The 12,410-nt window shown below is 44.0% G+C and overlaps 1 protein-coding gene across 3 annotated transcripts in view; it reads right to left on the reverse strand.

The window, feature by feature from the left end:
* Positions 1-12,410, reverse strand: part of SETBP1 (SET binding protein 1) — a 357,622-nt gene that overhangs the window by 330,610 nt on the left and 14,602 nt on the right. For all 3 annotated transcript variants that reach the window (XM_038543391.1, XM_038543392.1, XM_038543393.1), the window contains exon 2: positions 7,742-8,398. In XM_038543391.1, coding sequence (XP_038399319.1) covers positions 7,742-8,227 — 486 coding nt within the window. In that variant the 5' untranslated portion in view covers positions 8,228-8,398. The remainder of the gene's footprint in view (positions 1-7,741; positions 8,399-12,410) is intronic.

The raw sequence follows: 12,410 nt of genomic DNA on the forward strand, positions 1-12,410 counted from the left end.
GCCGGAACCAAGGCCTGGGACCCAGGCTCTGACAACCTCCCTGCCACATCCCTGTGCTCAAGGCCTCTGCCCTTGCCCAGGCCCAATGACTTCCTGACCAAAGCCACTCGTGTCTCACGCACAAGGAAGGCAGGCAGGGGACATCCTGGGATGTCCTGGGACGTCCTGCATGGTAGTGCTTTGAAGGCAGGACGTTTGAACTTAAAGTTGCAGGAATCAGAAGAATCAAAGGATGGGGTACAGCAGGGCAGAAAGGGATTGTTTCTCTCGCCTTTTATTAAAAATAAAAAAGGCAATGTGGCCGAAGATCAACCGGAAATGCAGCTCTGAGAGAACTTTTTGAGGATGTGAAATTGCAATGATGGAGAAGGGGGGAGGCTCTACAAGGGCTGGACACATGGGCAGGGGAGAAGGTAGCACCCATTGAACCCCACTCGGTCGTTCTTATGACACTGCTTTAACACTTTCATTTTGAGTCAAGCTTTGAGCTCAGCAGCAATCCTGGTTCAGCAGATAAATGACCACAGAGATGAAAGACCTTTGAACCATCTCTAAATAAATCCCCACAGCAATCCCCACCACCAGCAAAAAATAAAATAAAATGAAATAAAAAATAAAAACCAACCCACTAGTGATCTGCTCTATTAGTCGATGCTTGTGCAGGCATCACAAATGAGACAGTGACACTGCCGGCCAGCTAACACAATTCAACACAGCCTGTAGCAATATGAAAGCAGGATCAGCCAAAAGAAACAGAGGGTTCTGAGCCAACCCATACCCACCTTCCAGCCCCAGGAGCCCAGCATCCCTGCGGGTCACTGTGGGCCAGCTATGCCTGCACAGAGGAAGGTCCTGTGGGTGGCCCAAACGAGGTGGATGCTAGCTCAGTAAGAGTAAGGCTTATAGAGTGAAAGGCTGTGCTAAGTGCCCACAGGATCCTTCCAACTCCAGAAGACACCCACAACGAATTGGGCTATTATAACCCTTGATTTTCATACAAGAGGGGCATAGTTTCAAGATGTTAAGTAACTTGCCTCAGGCCATACAGAGCCCTGGTTCTATTCCTCCAAAGACAGAGAGAACCCCATCCAGAATACAGGGGATCTGACTTCCAATCCACTCTCAGGGCAGGGACTCTTCTGAACAGAACACTTATTCCTTACTTTAGATAATGAACGGCTCTTCATCAGGACACAGTTTCCCTGCTTGATTACTCTGCCAAGTTATCTGTAATAGCATGGCGTTCACCAGAGAACGTTCCTTGGGGATGTCCAAAGTGAAACCAACTACCAAGAGAATGTCACAACCAAAAGGAAGAGAGCCAGCATGGTGCTTTAAAGCCCCAGATAATCCCAAATACAGAGGGGAAAAGGAAAAAAAAAAAAAAAAAGGAAAAATACAAGAAAGGAAGGAAGAACCAAACTTTCCCAGAATATCGTCATGGAACACAAGTTTGGTAAATCTCACCACTCTCTAAACTCAACTCCGACACTTGCTCCCACGATCAGGGGCCTTTTGACATTGGAACAGAAAGGAAATAATCTGATGATGGAACAGCGGGCCCAAAGAGAGTTCAAAACTTTTGTTTATAGTAACTAGTTTTGTTAAAGAGAAAGACTTGCCCCATGTAGCAGAATGGCTCTTGAAGTTTTCAGTTTTTAAAACAGAAATAAAGCAGCAGGGGTCAAACCCGGTTTGGGTTCATTCTTTTTTTTTTTTTTTTTTTTTTTTTAGTGACAGAGACAAAGCTGGTGTCCAGGGCTCCCATCGCCAAGTCCAATGTTCTGTCCTTCACACCTTTAGCTCCAGATGTCAAATGTTACCTGTTGGCCCCCTGGAGACAAATCTTTGTAGAGAGGGACATTCTCCACCCTTCATGCAGCTTTAGCTATAAAATAACTAGGGAGAAATCTATCAGGAAACAAAATTTTCAGGCACACTGATGAATAAATAGAAATGTGCTGCTTAAAAAAAATTGAGAAAGAGAAAATATAAAATTAAATGAGAAGAGAAAGCCTCTTGTGAAGAAAAGCTGGCGAGACCTGCTCTCCTACCAGGTTGAAGGTGTGGTGGGATAAAGAAGCTCCTACTCCCAGGAGCTGAAAATACCACATTCCCACTCCTAGAAGGAGGGAGGGCAAGCCCACAGTCAAGTGATATATGTAGGAGCGACCAGAGAGGCTGCTGGGCAAAATGACGGTGAGGGAAGGACACCTGAGCCATAAAGAGGGTGGAAGGCTTTCTGCCCGATGCCCAGGGCCATCACCAGAGTGCAGGAGCAGGGGTGGGGAGTACACAAACAGATATCAGGCATTCGTCCCCTGCCCCACACCCCCTTCCAACTACCTGATACACCAAAGTGTTATCACCGTAGAGGGTCGAGAGAGAAATGTGCTCTGAGCACCCTATGGAAACATGGAGAACCCTAGTGTGGTCCTCCTCACTGCCATCTGTATTACCTAAAAGCTCCCCTTTTAAGTTTCTCTGCTTGGCCTCACTCTCATTATGTTCCCTGGGCCCATAACCCTTTCCTTTTCCTTTTCAGTTCAAAGCCCACTGAGCATTCCCATTACTTAGCGAATTAAATGCAAAACTATTTATTTATTTGAGGTTCATCACTCCCTGCAATCTGATGCCAACCTTGCTTCCCATCTACATCCATACTTTGTGTTTGGCACAAAAAAGGATGCTATTTTAAGAATGAGTAAATGAATGCCTGACCCGTTGAACTTCCTAAGAGAGGGTCAGGAGTGCTCAGAGTAGAATGCTTTGGAATGCTATGGAAACGTCTTTCCATAGACGTGTGAAGATGGTGTAGGGGGAACTGCCAAGAACAAATCTCGAGCATGTTTCTAGGACCACAGCAGGCCACCGGCAAATAGAAGGGTAAAGTCTTTGCTGTTGGAGGAAATAGGTTCTTCTGATGAAGCTGGGAAAGGGGAAAACTAAATTGAAAGAAATGAAATAGAAGTTGTATTTTGGTCTAAAGCAAATAAAAGTTCATAAGCAATACAAAGGGAAAAAATAAGACTTGAACTCATGGGACTTTGAGTTTTCTCTCAAACGTCCTAAAATGCTTGGGATTAAGGGAAAAATGCTAGATTATGATCCTGTCACCCTAACATGGAAGGTGTGGCAGAAATGTCCCAATGCTTCGACCCTTACCTTCCAGCAGTCTTTTAGAGTGTGATCACTTTGAACCTTGAATACAGCATTAGCTCTGTAGTATAGAAGAAATGGGTTCCACCACCAACCCTGCCCATTTGTGTTGCTGCTTTTTTGAAGCAAATGAGCCTCAATCTAATATCTGTCTGTAGGACTGTTGTAAGGACTAACAGTGAAAGTGAATACATATAAAATAGCAAAAGGAAGGCCTGCCACATAGCTCCACAAATCCGAACTGTTTATTACAATGTATGCTCTGTAAGTCACCCATTTTTCCTAAAATTTCCCATTAAATTATATCAGGTGGAAATTATCATCTCTGTTTGGCAGATAAAGAAACTGGGGCTTTAATAAGGTTATACTCCAGATGCAAAGCCATCAAGCCAGTTGGTGTAGACTGCCACCCCGCATCTCCCAGCCAGGGTCACTGAAGGGAGCCGGTCTAAGAGTCCCCTCTCTTCAAGCTGTTGAACCTGCATGGGAGTTCCTGACTCCCATGGAAAGGCCTCCCATGGAAAGAGGAGAGCTGCTAAGCTCTGCCCAGCTGAGAGCCTCTCAAAAACCTGTCACTTGGAACATTCTATGCTCGTGTGCTGGACTTGAACTTGCTTCTAGAGATTCAGTGTCATGTTTTCTACTGTTTTGATGGAGTGACCTAGAAGGGAACCACATGAAGCTTATGTTATTTCATCATTTGCCTGGGTAAGTCTCAAGTGCAACAACGCTGGTGCCATGGTAAGGAGCAAGTTGCCTTTACTGAGGCCATCTGTAAAGCAGGTCCATCTATCCAAAGGATACTTCTGAGGCCCTGGAATACATTCTGAATTTTCTTCCCGGGGTCTACTCACCAAATGCTGCTCTTATACCTCACATAAATTCATTCACCATAAACCCACTTCCATATAGCATTTCAGTTGCCATTCTAATTTCATATGGAAGAGAGGTGACCTGACCCCTGGTTAGAAAGAGTCCATGCATCCTTGAGCCAGTGAAAGGGTATATCCATGGGTCCCCTCCTACCATTCTACCACTCAAGGAGCCATGTTGCCCGAACATCTATAATGCCTCTCTGGTTTGGAGGATTGGTGTTAGGTTTGAAACTTGAAATAAAGCTCTTGAGGATGCCACACATAATATGTCTTCACCTCAAACTAGTAGAACATGCAGAAATACAGTTAGCCTAGCAAAAACTAGCTGTGATATCACACAGGAATGCTATCATTATCCAAAAGAGTGTTCTTTTTACAAAAACCAATGAAAAAGAAAATCATTTGGGATCTAATATGAGCTGTCTTTGCCTAAGGCTGTCAAACAATGACTTGAACAAAATTAATTGGTCGGCAAAAAAAAGAAAGAAAAAAGAAAGAAACAAAGAAACGAAAAGAAAAGGAATAAGAAAAAAAAAAGAAAAGCCAATGATGTAACACCCAATTGCCCCCAGCCTCCAAGTTTGGATGCTGAATCATTAAAAACAAAACAAAACAAAATCATTGTTATCCTGAAACTCTATGTCCTTTCCCTAAATCAAGAGTTAACAAATAAATAAATATATATATATTTGTATCTATCTATCTATCTATGTTTCCTTTTGGTATGAGCCAGATAGTACATAGTTTAAGCTTTGTGGGACATACAGTCTCTGTCACAACCACTCCACTCTGCCGTTTTAGTGCAAAAGCAGTCACAGACAAAATGTAAACAAATGGATGTGGCTCCGGTCCAATAAAACTGTATTTATGGACACTGAAATTTGAATTTCATATAATTTTCACATGTTACAAAATATTATTCTTTGTTTGATTTTTTTCCAACCATTCTTTGCTTGTGGGCTGTATAAAAATAGGCAAGGAGCTGGATTTGGCCAGAGTATAGTTTGCCGACCCCTGCTCTAAGTCAGCACACACATTCAGGTGACTCCCAAGTGGGCCTCTCTACCAACTCAAGGATCAGCTCAACAGAGCCTCCCTCCTAGCTCCCAATCTAGGACCTGAGTCCCAGGGGCCACTCCATGCACACATCTTCAATGAGTATCTTGCCTCATTAAAGAACAACAACAAAAAAAAAAAAAAAAAAAAAACAGGAGAGGGCACCAAGCTGGCTCAATAAAGCATGAGACTTGATCTCAGGGTCATGAGTTCCAGCCCTACACTGGGAGTAGAGTTTACTTAAAAAAAAAAAATCCAGAATACTAGATTTTAGAGACAGACACTGATCTATTGCTTACCAAATGCCATCCTCATCCTTTCCCCATCCCAAGTTACCAACCATATATTTCACATTCGTATAAATAAGTAACTTCTGCAAGTTCATGGTGCTAAAATGGTAAGTGAGGTTTCTATCTCTCTACCTCAAGTTCTGCTTTTGCTAATTCCCTCTTTTCAAACCAACTAGAAGTCTGGAGAATCATAAAGTTAACACTCTAATCCGATAAAGATCAGAGAATGTTCCTATCATCTATCAAATAATTAAAACTCAGTACTGATAACTTCATTCATTCATTTCTGGAAAGGAACAGCTCCAGGCATAAATAAAGGTAGGAAGAGTGGAGAAGTACAGTGTGAAGCAAGCTCTTAAGAATTTAACATTTTGTAGATCCTCCCATTACAGTGTCAGCATAATGCAGCACTGGGAGCTAAATTTTGGTCCTTCCCCTTTCTTTTTCTCCCTTCCAATTTCTAAGACTTAGAAACACTTACTTTTAAGTCACACATTTCCTCTCTTTCCAATAAAGCATAGAAAGGGCATCCAGCTTTTTGGGTGAGGATGATGAGCCTGAGAATTTCAGATATGAGAATGGAAGCCCATTGTGCATTGCAACTTCAAAATCATCCCCATGTCACAAAATCCATTCTGGGGCATTCCAAGGGGCAGAAGACTTATCTTTGGGAATGGACCTGTGGCTGTAATGAATTTGACTTTGCATACCCCAAACTATGGGGCTGTTGCTCAAATCCTGGCAGTGATGGGTACAGAGGGAAAACAGTTACTACAGTTTTCAAGACTGTCCACCCATACAAAAATCCAACAATAAACAAAGATAGACCATCTCAGTGGCCAGAGACAAAGATACTCATTTTCAAAGCTGAGAAGACCCAACTCCAAAGGAAAGCCTCACTTTCCAGGTCTAAACTGTTGCATTTTCTTGCAAGAATTTCAAAAGTTTTCTCAAGCATCTAAATAATCTTTCGCTTTACAACAGAGACCCCAGAAATCACTGCACCTTGTAATGGGGGTGGGGGAGGGAAAGCACTACCTCTGTGCTCTATAAAAACAAGCCGACTTCTAAAAATTATTGTGTGTTTCAAAAGTTAAAATGAGACGACCAACTGTCCTGGCTTGTCCAATACTGAAGGGATTCCTGGCTGCAGGACTTTTGGTTTTAAGATTGGGATAGTCTGAGCAAACTGGAAGGCACTGGTCACACTAGGAAATCTCTTCTCATCCAAGTCTTTGGATTTTAAATGCAACATATCAGCCAGAACACTTAACATGAGGAAGGAAGAACACAAGCCCTACACCAAAGAAAGAACATGATTCCTAGCAGTTCTATTGAAAGTGACTACTGAGAAGCTCAAAACCCACGAGTAACAGAAACACTACAGATTATCTCTGAGTCATAAAGGAGAGAGGGTCATTCACATGTGCTATTTTTAGCTAATCCATCATTTCTAGAGCTCAAATAAATAAGATGTGGGGGGAAATTACAAAGACTCTAATGAATTCCTACCACCCTGAACCCAAAACCTTTCTGAAAACAACAGGGCTCCTTTCAGAGGCATATACAAGCCCCAGAGAGTTTTGGAGACAAACACTTCCCAGACTAGGGCAGTTCTCTGTCATCATAGCTGAGTGCCATACCCCTGCCAAGAAGAGAGGTCACTGTAACCTCCCGTGATATAAATACAATGGAACCTGGACCCATCCATTCCCAACCAAATGACACCACCAATCACCTGCACTGCATTCTACCGGTTTGACTTTGAGAAGAAAATGACAACCAACCAAATATTAAACAAAGATCTGGGTCAGTCACCCACCCCTTTTTTCTTTCTCCAGCTTGAGCTCCAGGGCTCACCACTGGTTTTCAGAGCAATGATCTTTTACCCTTCTAACAGCCTAAATTACTATGAAGAGGGCTTCCGTAGTCCAGTGACTGACTTGCCTATTTTAGAAAGGCTTAGGGCAATGACTGAAACCAAAAGGAGGTTATATAGGCTCTTGACTGTCACAATTGCCCCAAAATTCTTAACGTCCCACTCTTAACTATACAAAGAGATGCAAATATTTTGTCCCAGCTTAGCCAGGTCTGACCCAGCCAATTGGGTGCTCCACAATAAACAGGAATGCTCCAGAATTATAATTCTAGTAACTATTGATTTTCGTGTGAGTAGAAGATATAATAAATTAGGCACTATAGCAAGGTATCAAAGACATTTCTCCTGGAGGGCATTAAGTGTTCCATCAAAGAGATTGAGAATTCCAAAGTAACTAAGGAATAAGCAAATGGACCTTTAACAGTTGGAGGGAGAATGGCCCAAATGAACAAACAAAAAACATACAAAACAGGGCTCCCTACCTTCTTTTTGGAGTGGCTTCTTTCCTCCTCCTTCGTGGCTTTGCTATTTTTCCCAGCACGGGACACCTTCTGGTCGCCAGATTGCTTAATGGTGATCTTGATCTCAGGTGGGCATATATAGTTCTCCAGATTCTTTGGGGGTTTCTTAGCCCGCTTGGTGGTCTGAATCTTCAGCTTCAGACTTCCCTCTGTGAAGTTTGCCTCCTTGATAGAGAATTCTTGTTCTTCCAGGCCATCTCCTGCAACCCATTTCTCGCTGTCTGCATTTGAGTTGGAATCCACATCCCGCCCTGAGCCCAGTTCATCCTCCTCCTCTGGCTCCATGCGTTCTCCGCCCACTGGGATCCCCTTCCCAGTTCCTGGAGCAGAGAGCAAAGGTTCTCCTGCACAGCCAGGAGCAGTTGGGGGCTTGGCCGAGGAGACAGGCAGAAATTCCGATTCGTCCCCCCTTTGCCGGGAGCTGCTTAAGATTTCCCTGGACTCCATGACAATCCTACAGTCTTCAGGAGTTCTCAGGAGGTAGGAGGGAAGAGGGGACAAGGGAAAGGTGAGAAGAGAGGACACCCAAAATCCCAAGGACAAAGTGGTCCAGCTGCTGGGTTCAGAGTCCCAGGGATGGAGACACGGCCACGTGTTCAGAAGAGGTCAGATCTGCAACTGAGAAGCAGAGAGATAATTAGTCGTGACAGGAAGGAAAATGACCTCAAAAGTAACTCAATCTAAGTCCCAAAAGCCCCTGCCATCTAATCTATGGCCATCAGGGGGAAAAAAAAAAAAAAAAGTGTTGGGAAAAAAATCAAACATATCCCCAAACTGGCTTCTATTGGCAGTGAGGGAAAACACACACATACACACACATAGCCCTTCATTGAATTGTTAATTTTTATGGCTTTGGGTCCAAGAATAAAGATAAGAGAAGCCAGTTCTCCAGTCCAATAACAAGCTAGAAGTTTCTTATACTGAAGCCACAGCTAGCTGAGTCACCATCAACCATGACAAAAGAGAAGTCTGAAGTGTTGAGGCAGGTCTGTGGGAACTGCACAGGGCTGGCTTCTTGCACGACTTCCCTCTCACACGTGAAGAACAGTTTGCAAAGCTGAACACAACCCCTGGAGCTGCCAGGGTGAAGCCCTCCATCGTCTTGGTGGAAGGACACTTAACTAACCTCCTGACCATTCTTTCCTTATCATCATTTTGTGGGAGACTATTTCAATTACAGAAAATTATCTTTATTTCTTAAAACAAACGCAAAGCTTAGATGCAGATTTGAAAGAGGAAGACATAAAGAATTCAGTGGAAAATCACTTCTGATGCTGTGATTAATGCAAAACAATCGCTAAAAATGTTTCTGCCCACACAAAAGATATTTAATCATTATCAATTATTTAGATAAAAATATCCATTTGAGACAGTTTTAATTCCCCTTGTGCGAATTCCCCTTCTGGTCCTTAAGCAAAGTGGCATTCTGTCTACATGGCAACAAAAAAGGGAAAAAGAGAGAAAGAGCATTTCACAAGCTTTTAGAAATGTCAGGAATGGCTCTCCCTGTACTCCCCTTCCCCACCCGTCCCCAGACTCAGGATCTTTGATTCTGGCTTCCTCCAAGAGGAAACCAGAAACACCAATCAGGTTCTTCTTTTTTTTTTTTTTTTTTTCAATCAGGTTCTCTTCAGACCATCATTGGATCAGCTAACCTATTCCTCACCCTTATTCACTGCACGTCCCATTATTCCCAATTTCAAACTCACTATTTTCAAAGCCCCAAAGGAAGCCCGATGCTCATCCTCAAGGGCAAACTGAGAGCCCTAGGGCCACACAAAACTTCAAGACATCATTTCCTTCCACCCTGAGGCTGTAGGTGAGATCATACTCAAGCCTTCTTAAATGGCTCAAAATGCTGAGGTTTCCCCAGCAGAAGACATTACTATAAGCCTTCAGTTTCTGCCTTGGAGCCTAGCAATGTAAGGTATGAGCCAGCAAATGTGCCCGCCAGAAAATGACCAACAACAACTGCAAAGACACATTCAGAACAGCCAGAAATGAAGCCTGGAGACCGGACACGTATTTTCTCCCTCTGGAATCCGTACATTTTCAGCTGACATCCTGTGAGGAAGCTAGCCAGCAAGGCTGCCAGGGCTCCAACATGAACCTGCTCCCCAGAGAAGCCCAGGCGCACACTCGGCTCCTGGAAACTGCTCGGCCCTACAGAAAGACACATTTACAACTGCTTCCTCTTAGGGGAAAACCCAATGAACGCAGCATTTCTAGAAGAGAAGAGGCTGTCGGAGTGAGAGTGAGAGCATCTTCACTGAATCTGTCTCATAATGACTGAACAGCCACCTGTGCCCCAGGCTACAAAAGGGGCACACTTAGGAGGGCAGATAGACCAGACAACACTTGGAGGTTTTTTTTTTTTACATAGAAGATTATTTGTCTCATCTAGACTGATCTGCCAAACTCCCCAAAACTTTATATAACTTTTAAAAAGTCGTATTCAAGTCAACATTCATTTTGGCATTGAGTGCCACACTAGCTGGGGGAGGAGACATCCAAATGCCTTAGAACGTGTTCCTGTTTGTCAAGCAGCAATTGTCCAATGGACCCTTCTCAGCTTGTACCCCAAATCCACCCAAACTGCAAGCCATGTTTTTTGTGTGGTGGTAGTGTCCAGCAGTTTACTTCCTCTGGCAGGAACCTTCAAGGTTACATTTTAATTCCCTGCTACATACCTACGAAGTTATCCTTGTGTTGGGGGAAAAACTGAGGCAAGTTCTCCACTAAAAGTTCCTAAACTAAATCCGTTTGGGACTTTGAAGGTCTATGGCAGGTCCTGCGATGACATAAAATAAGGTGAAATCTAACTTTAGAGGAATGGCCAGCAGTGTGAAATGGGTGTCTTATGAAGACAGTGTCTTCCATTAAAAAGAAGATTCCCTTCAGAGTTCCTTATATTTGATGATGTAAATCATTAAGTAATTGACGTAGGAGACTATACAACATAAACCTCAAGTTGTAAGAAGTCTATAAAAAATGAAAACCCAACGGATTGTCAAGACCCTAGGGGGGGCAATGGAAATACAATCTTCATCCTCCGGGAGCTTATACTTTTGAAAAAAGATTTAGAAAATAACCAAAACAGAGCAGATATATACACGTCCTCTAGTAGAGGAGAGAAACGAAGGAGAGAGAAAATATTTCCCACTCGGGCAAGGTGGACTTAAAAAGATGGGAAAGTACCAAGGACAGCTTCAAGGAGAGCACAGAATGCTGCTCTGACCTTCAGGGGCTTTGACAGAGAGAGTGGGAAGAAGGAGGAGAAAAGGGACCGCATGAGGCCTGGGGCAGGAGCTTGCAGGGTCATGCTCAGGAAGACAATGCTGATGTTCAGCCAGGAGGTGCAATAGGAGATGCGGCCTGGTGAGAGGTAAAGCCAGAGACAAAAGGTGACAGCCGGATCACGAACACCCTTGCAGGAGATGCTAATGAGCTGGATTTTATCGTACAGGTAATGGGAAGCCATTTAAGGGATGTCAAGTAGGAGAGGGGCACTACCAAAGCTGTGCTGCAGGAAGATAATCCCAGCATGTAGTGTAAGGGATGAATTAATGGAACCTGATATTAGAGGCAGGAGAACCATGAGGACGCTCAGCTGAAATTCAGCTCTCGTTGCATGAGGACCTGAACCAGGGCGGGCTGAGTATGACATGATAAATACCAGAGATCAAACAGTAATGCAGTTTCGTATCAGCCCTGTGCTCAGGAACAACCTCACTTCCAGAGTCTGCGCCCTGGTCTCATGTTAAGAATCCAGTCTTAGGGCTCATCAGCCACCAACTCTCATTCCCTGTTCAAGTCAAACCTATCTCCACAGTGGAATTACACACACGGAAATTGTTTCCAATTCTACGTTTACAGAATCTTTTCTTATATCCCCCGCCACCAACCCATGCAATGACCAGCATACAGCTGGCCCTCTCCAAATGTTTGTTGCATGAAGGAATGAACAAACAAACAAACAGATCCCAAGCCTTCCCATATTTCAAGGTTGTGCCCAAGCCCAACCTTGGAGTTGTGTGCACAGCAACATTTTATAAACTCTGGACTGCAGCATCCATGCCCTGGCCTGCCTGACACTGCACCCGGCTGTATAGCCTGCCCCTAAGTACTAGTCTTGCATCGTCTTCTTGCTGTTTCGAGTACACATAGCTTATTTTCCTTACTCGATTGCAGGTCAGTCGCGGGCCGAGCCCGACTGTGGCTATACAGCTCTTACATTTGCTTCAGCACACAGCGCAGGATTGGGCCCTTGAAGGACTTCAAGTTTCTTTCTGAATGGAAATGAATCCGCCCCGACAGCTATTCCAAGTCCTGCGGTTCCAACTACTACACCTGCAGCGCAGCCCATCCGAGTGCCCCTCTGCAAGATTCCTGGCCTAGGCTGAGGATTTTGTGATCCAGCCCCCCACGTCCACATGCACCCCTCACCTTAAAAAAACCAAAAGCAGCTTTCAAAAGTGAAGAGCAAAGAAACCTAACCTGTCTGTTTACTTCACCAGCACACAAAGCTGTTGTTCTCCTTTGGTCTTCTCCGGGCACGTACTTGCCACCCCCAAACTCACAGTTCACTTTTTTGGTGAGTCTGGGAGACAAGTGAGAGCTCTCCTGAGGG

The sequence above is a fragment of the Canis lupus genome, chromosome 7, assembly GCF_011100685.1.
Source record: "Canis lupus familiaris isolate Mischka breed German Shepherd chromosome 7, alternate assembly UU_Cfam_GSD_1.0, whole genome shotgun sequence".
Classification (NCBI taxonomy): Eukaryota; Metazoa; Chordata; class Mammalia; order Carnivora; family Canidae; genus Canis; species Canis lupus.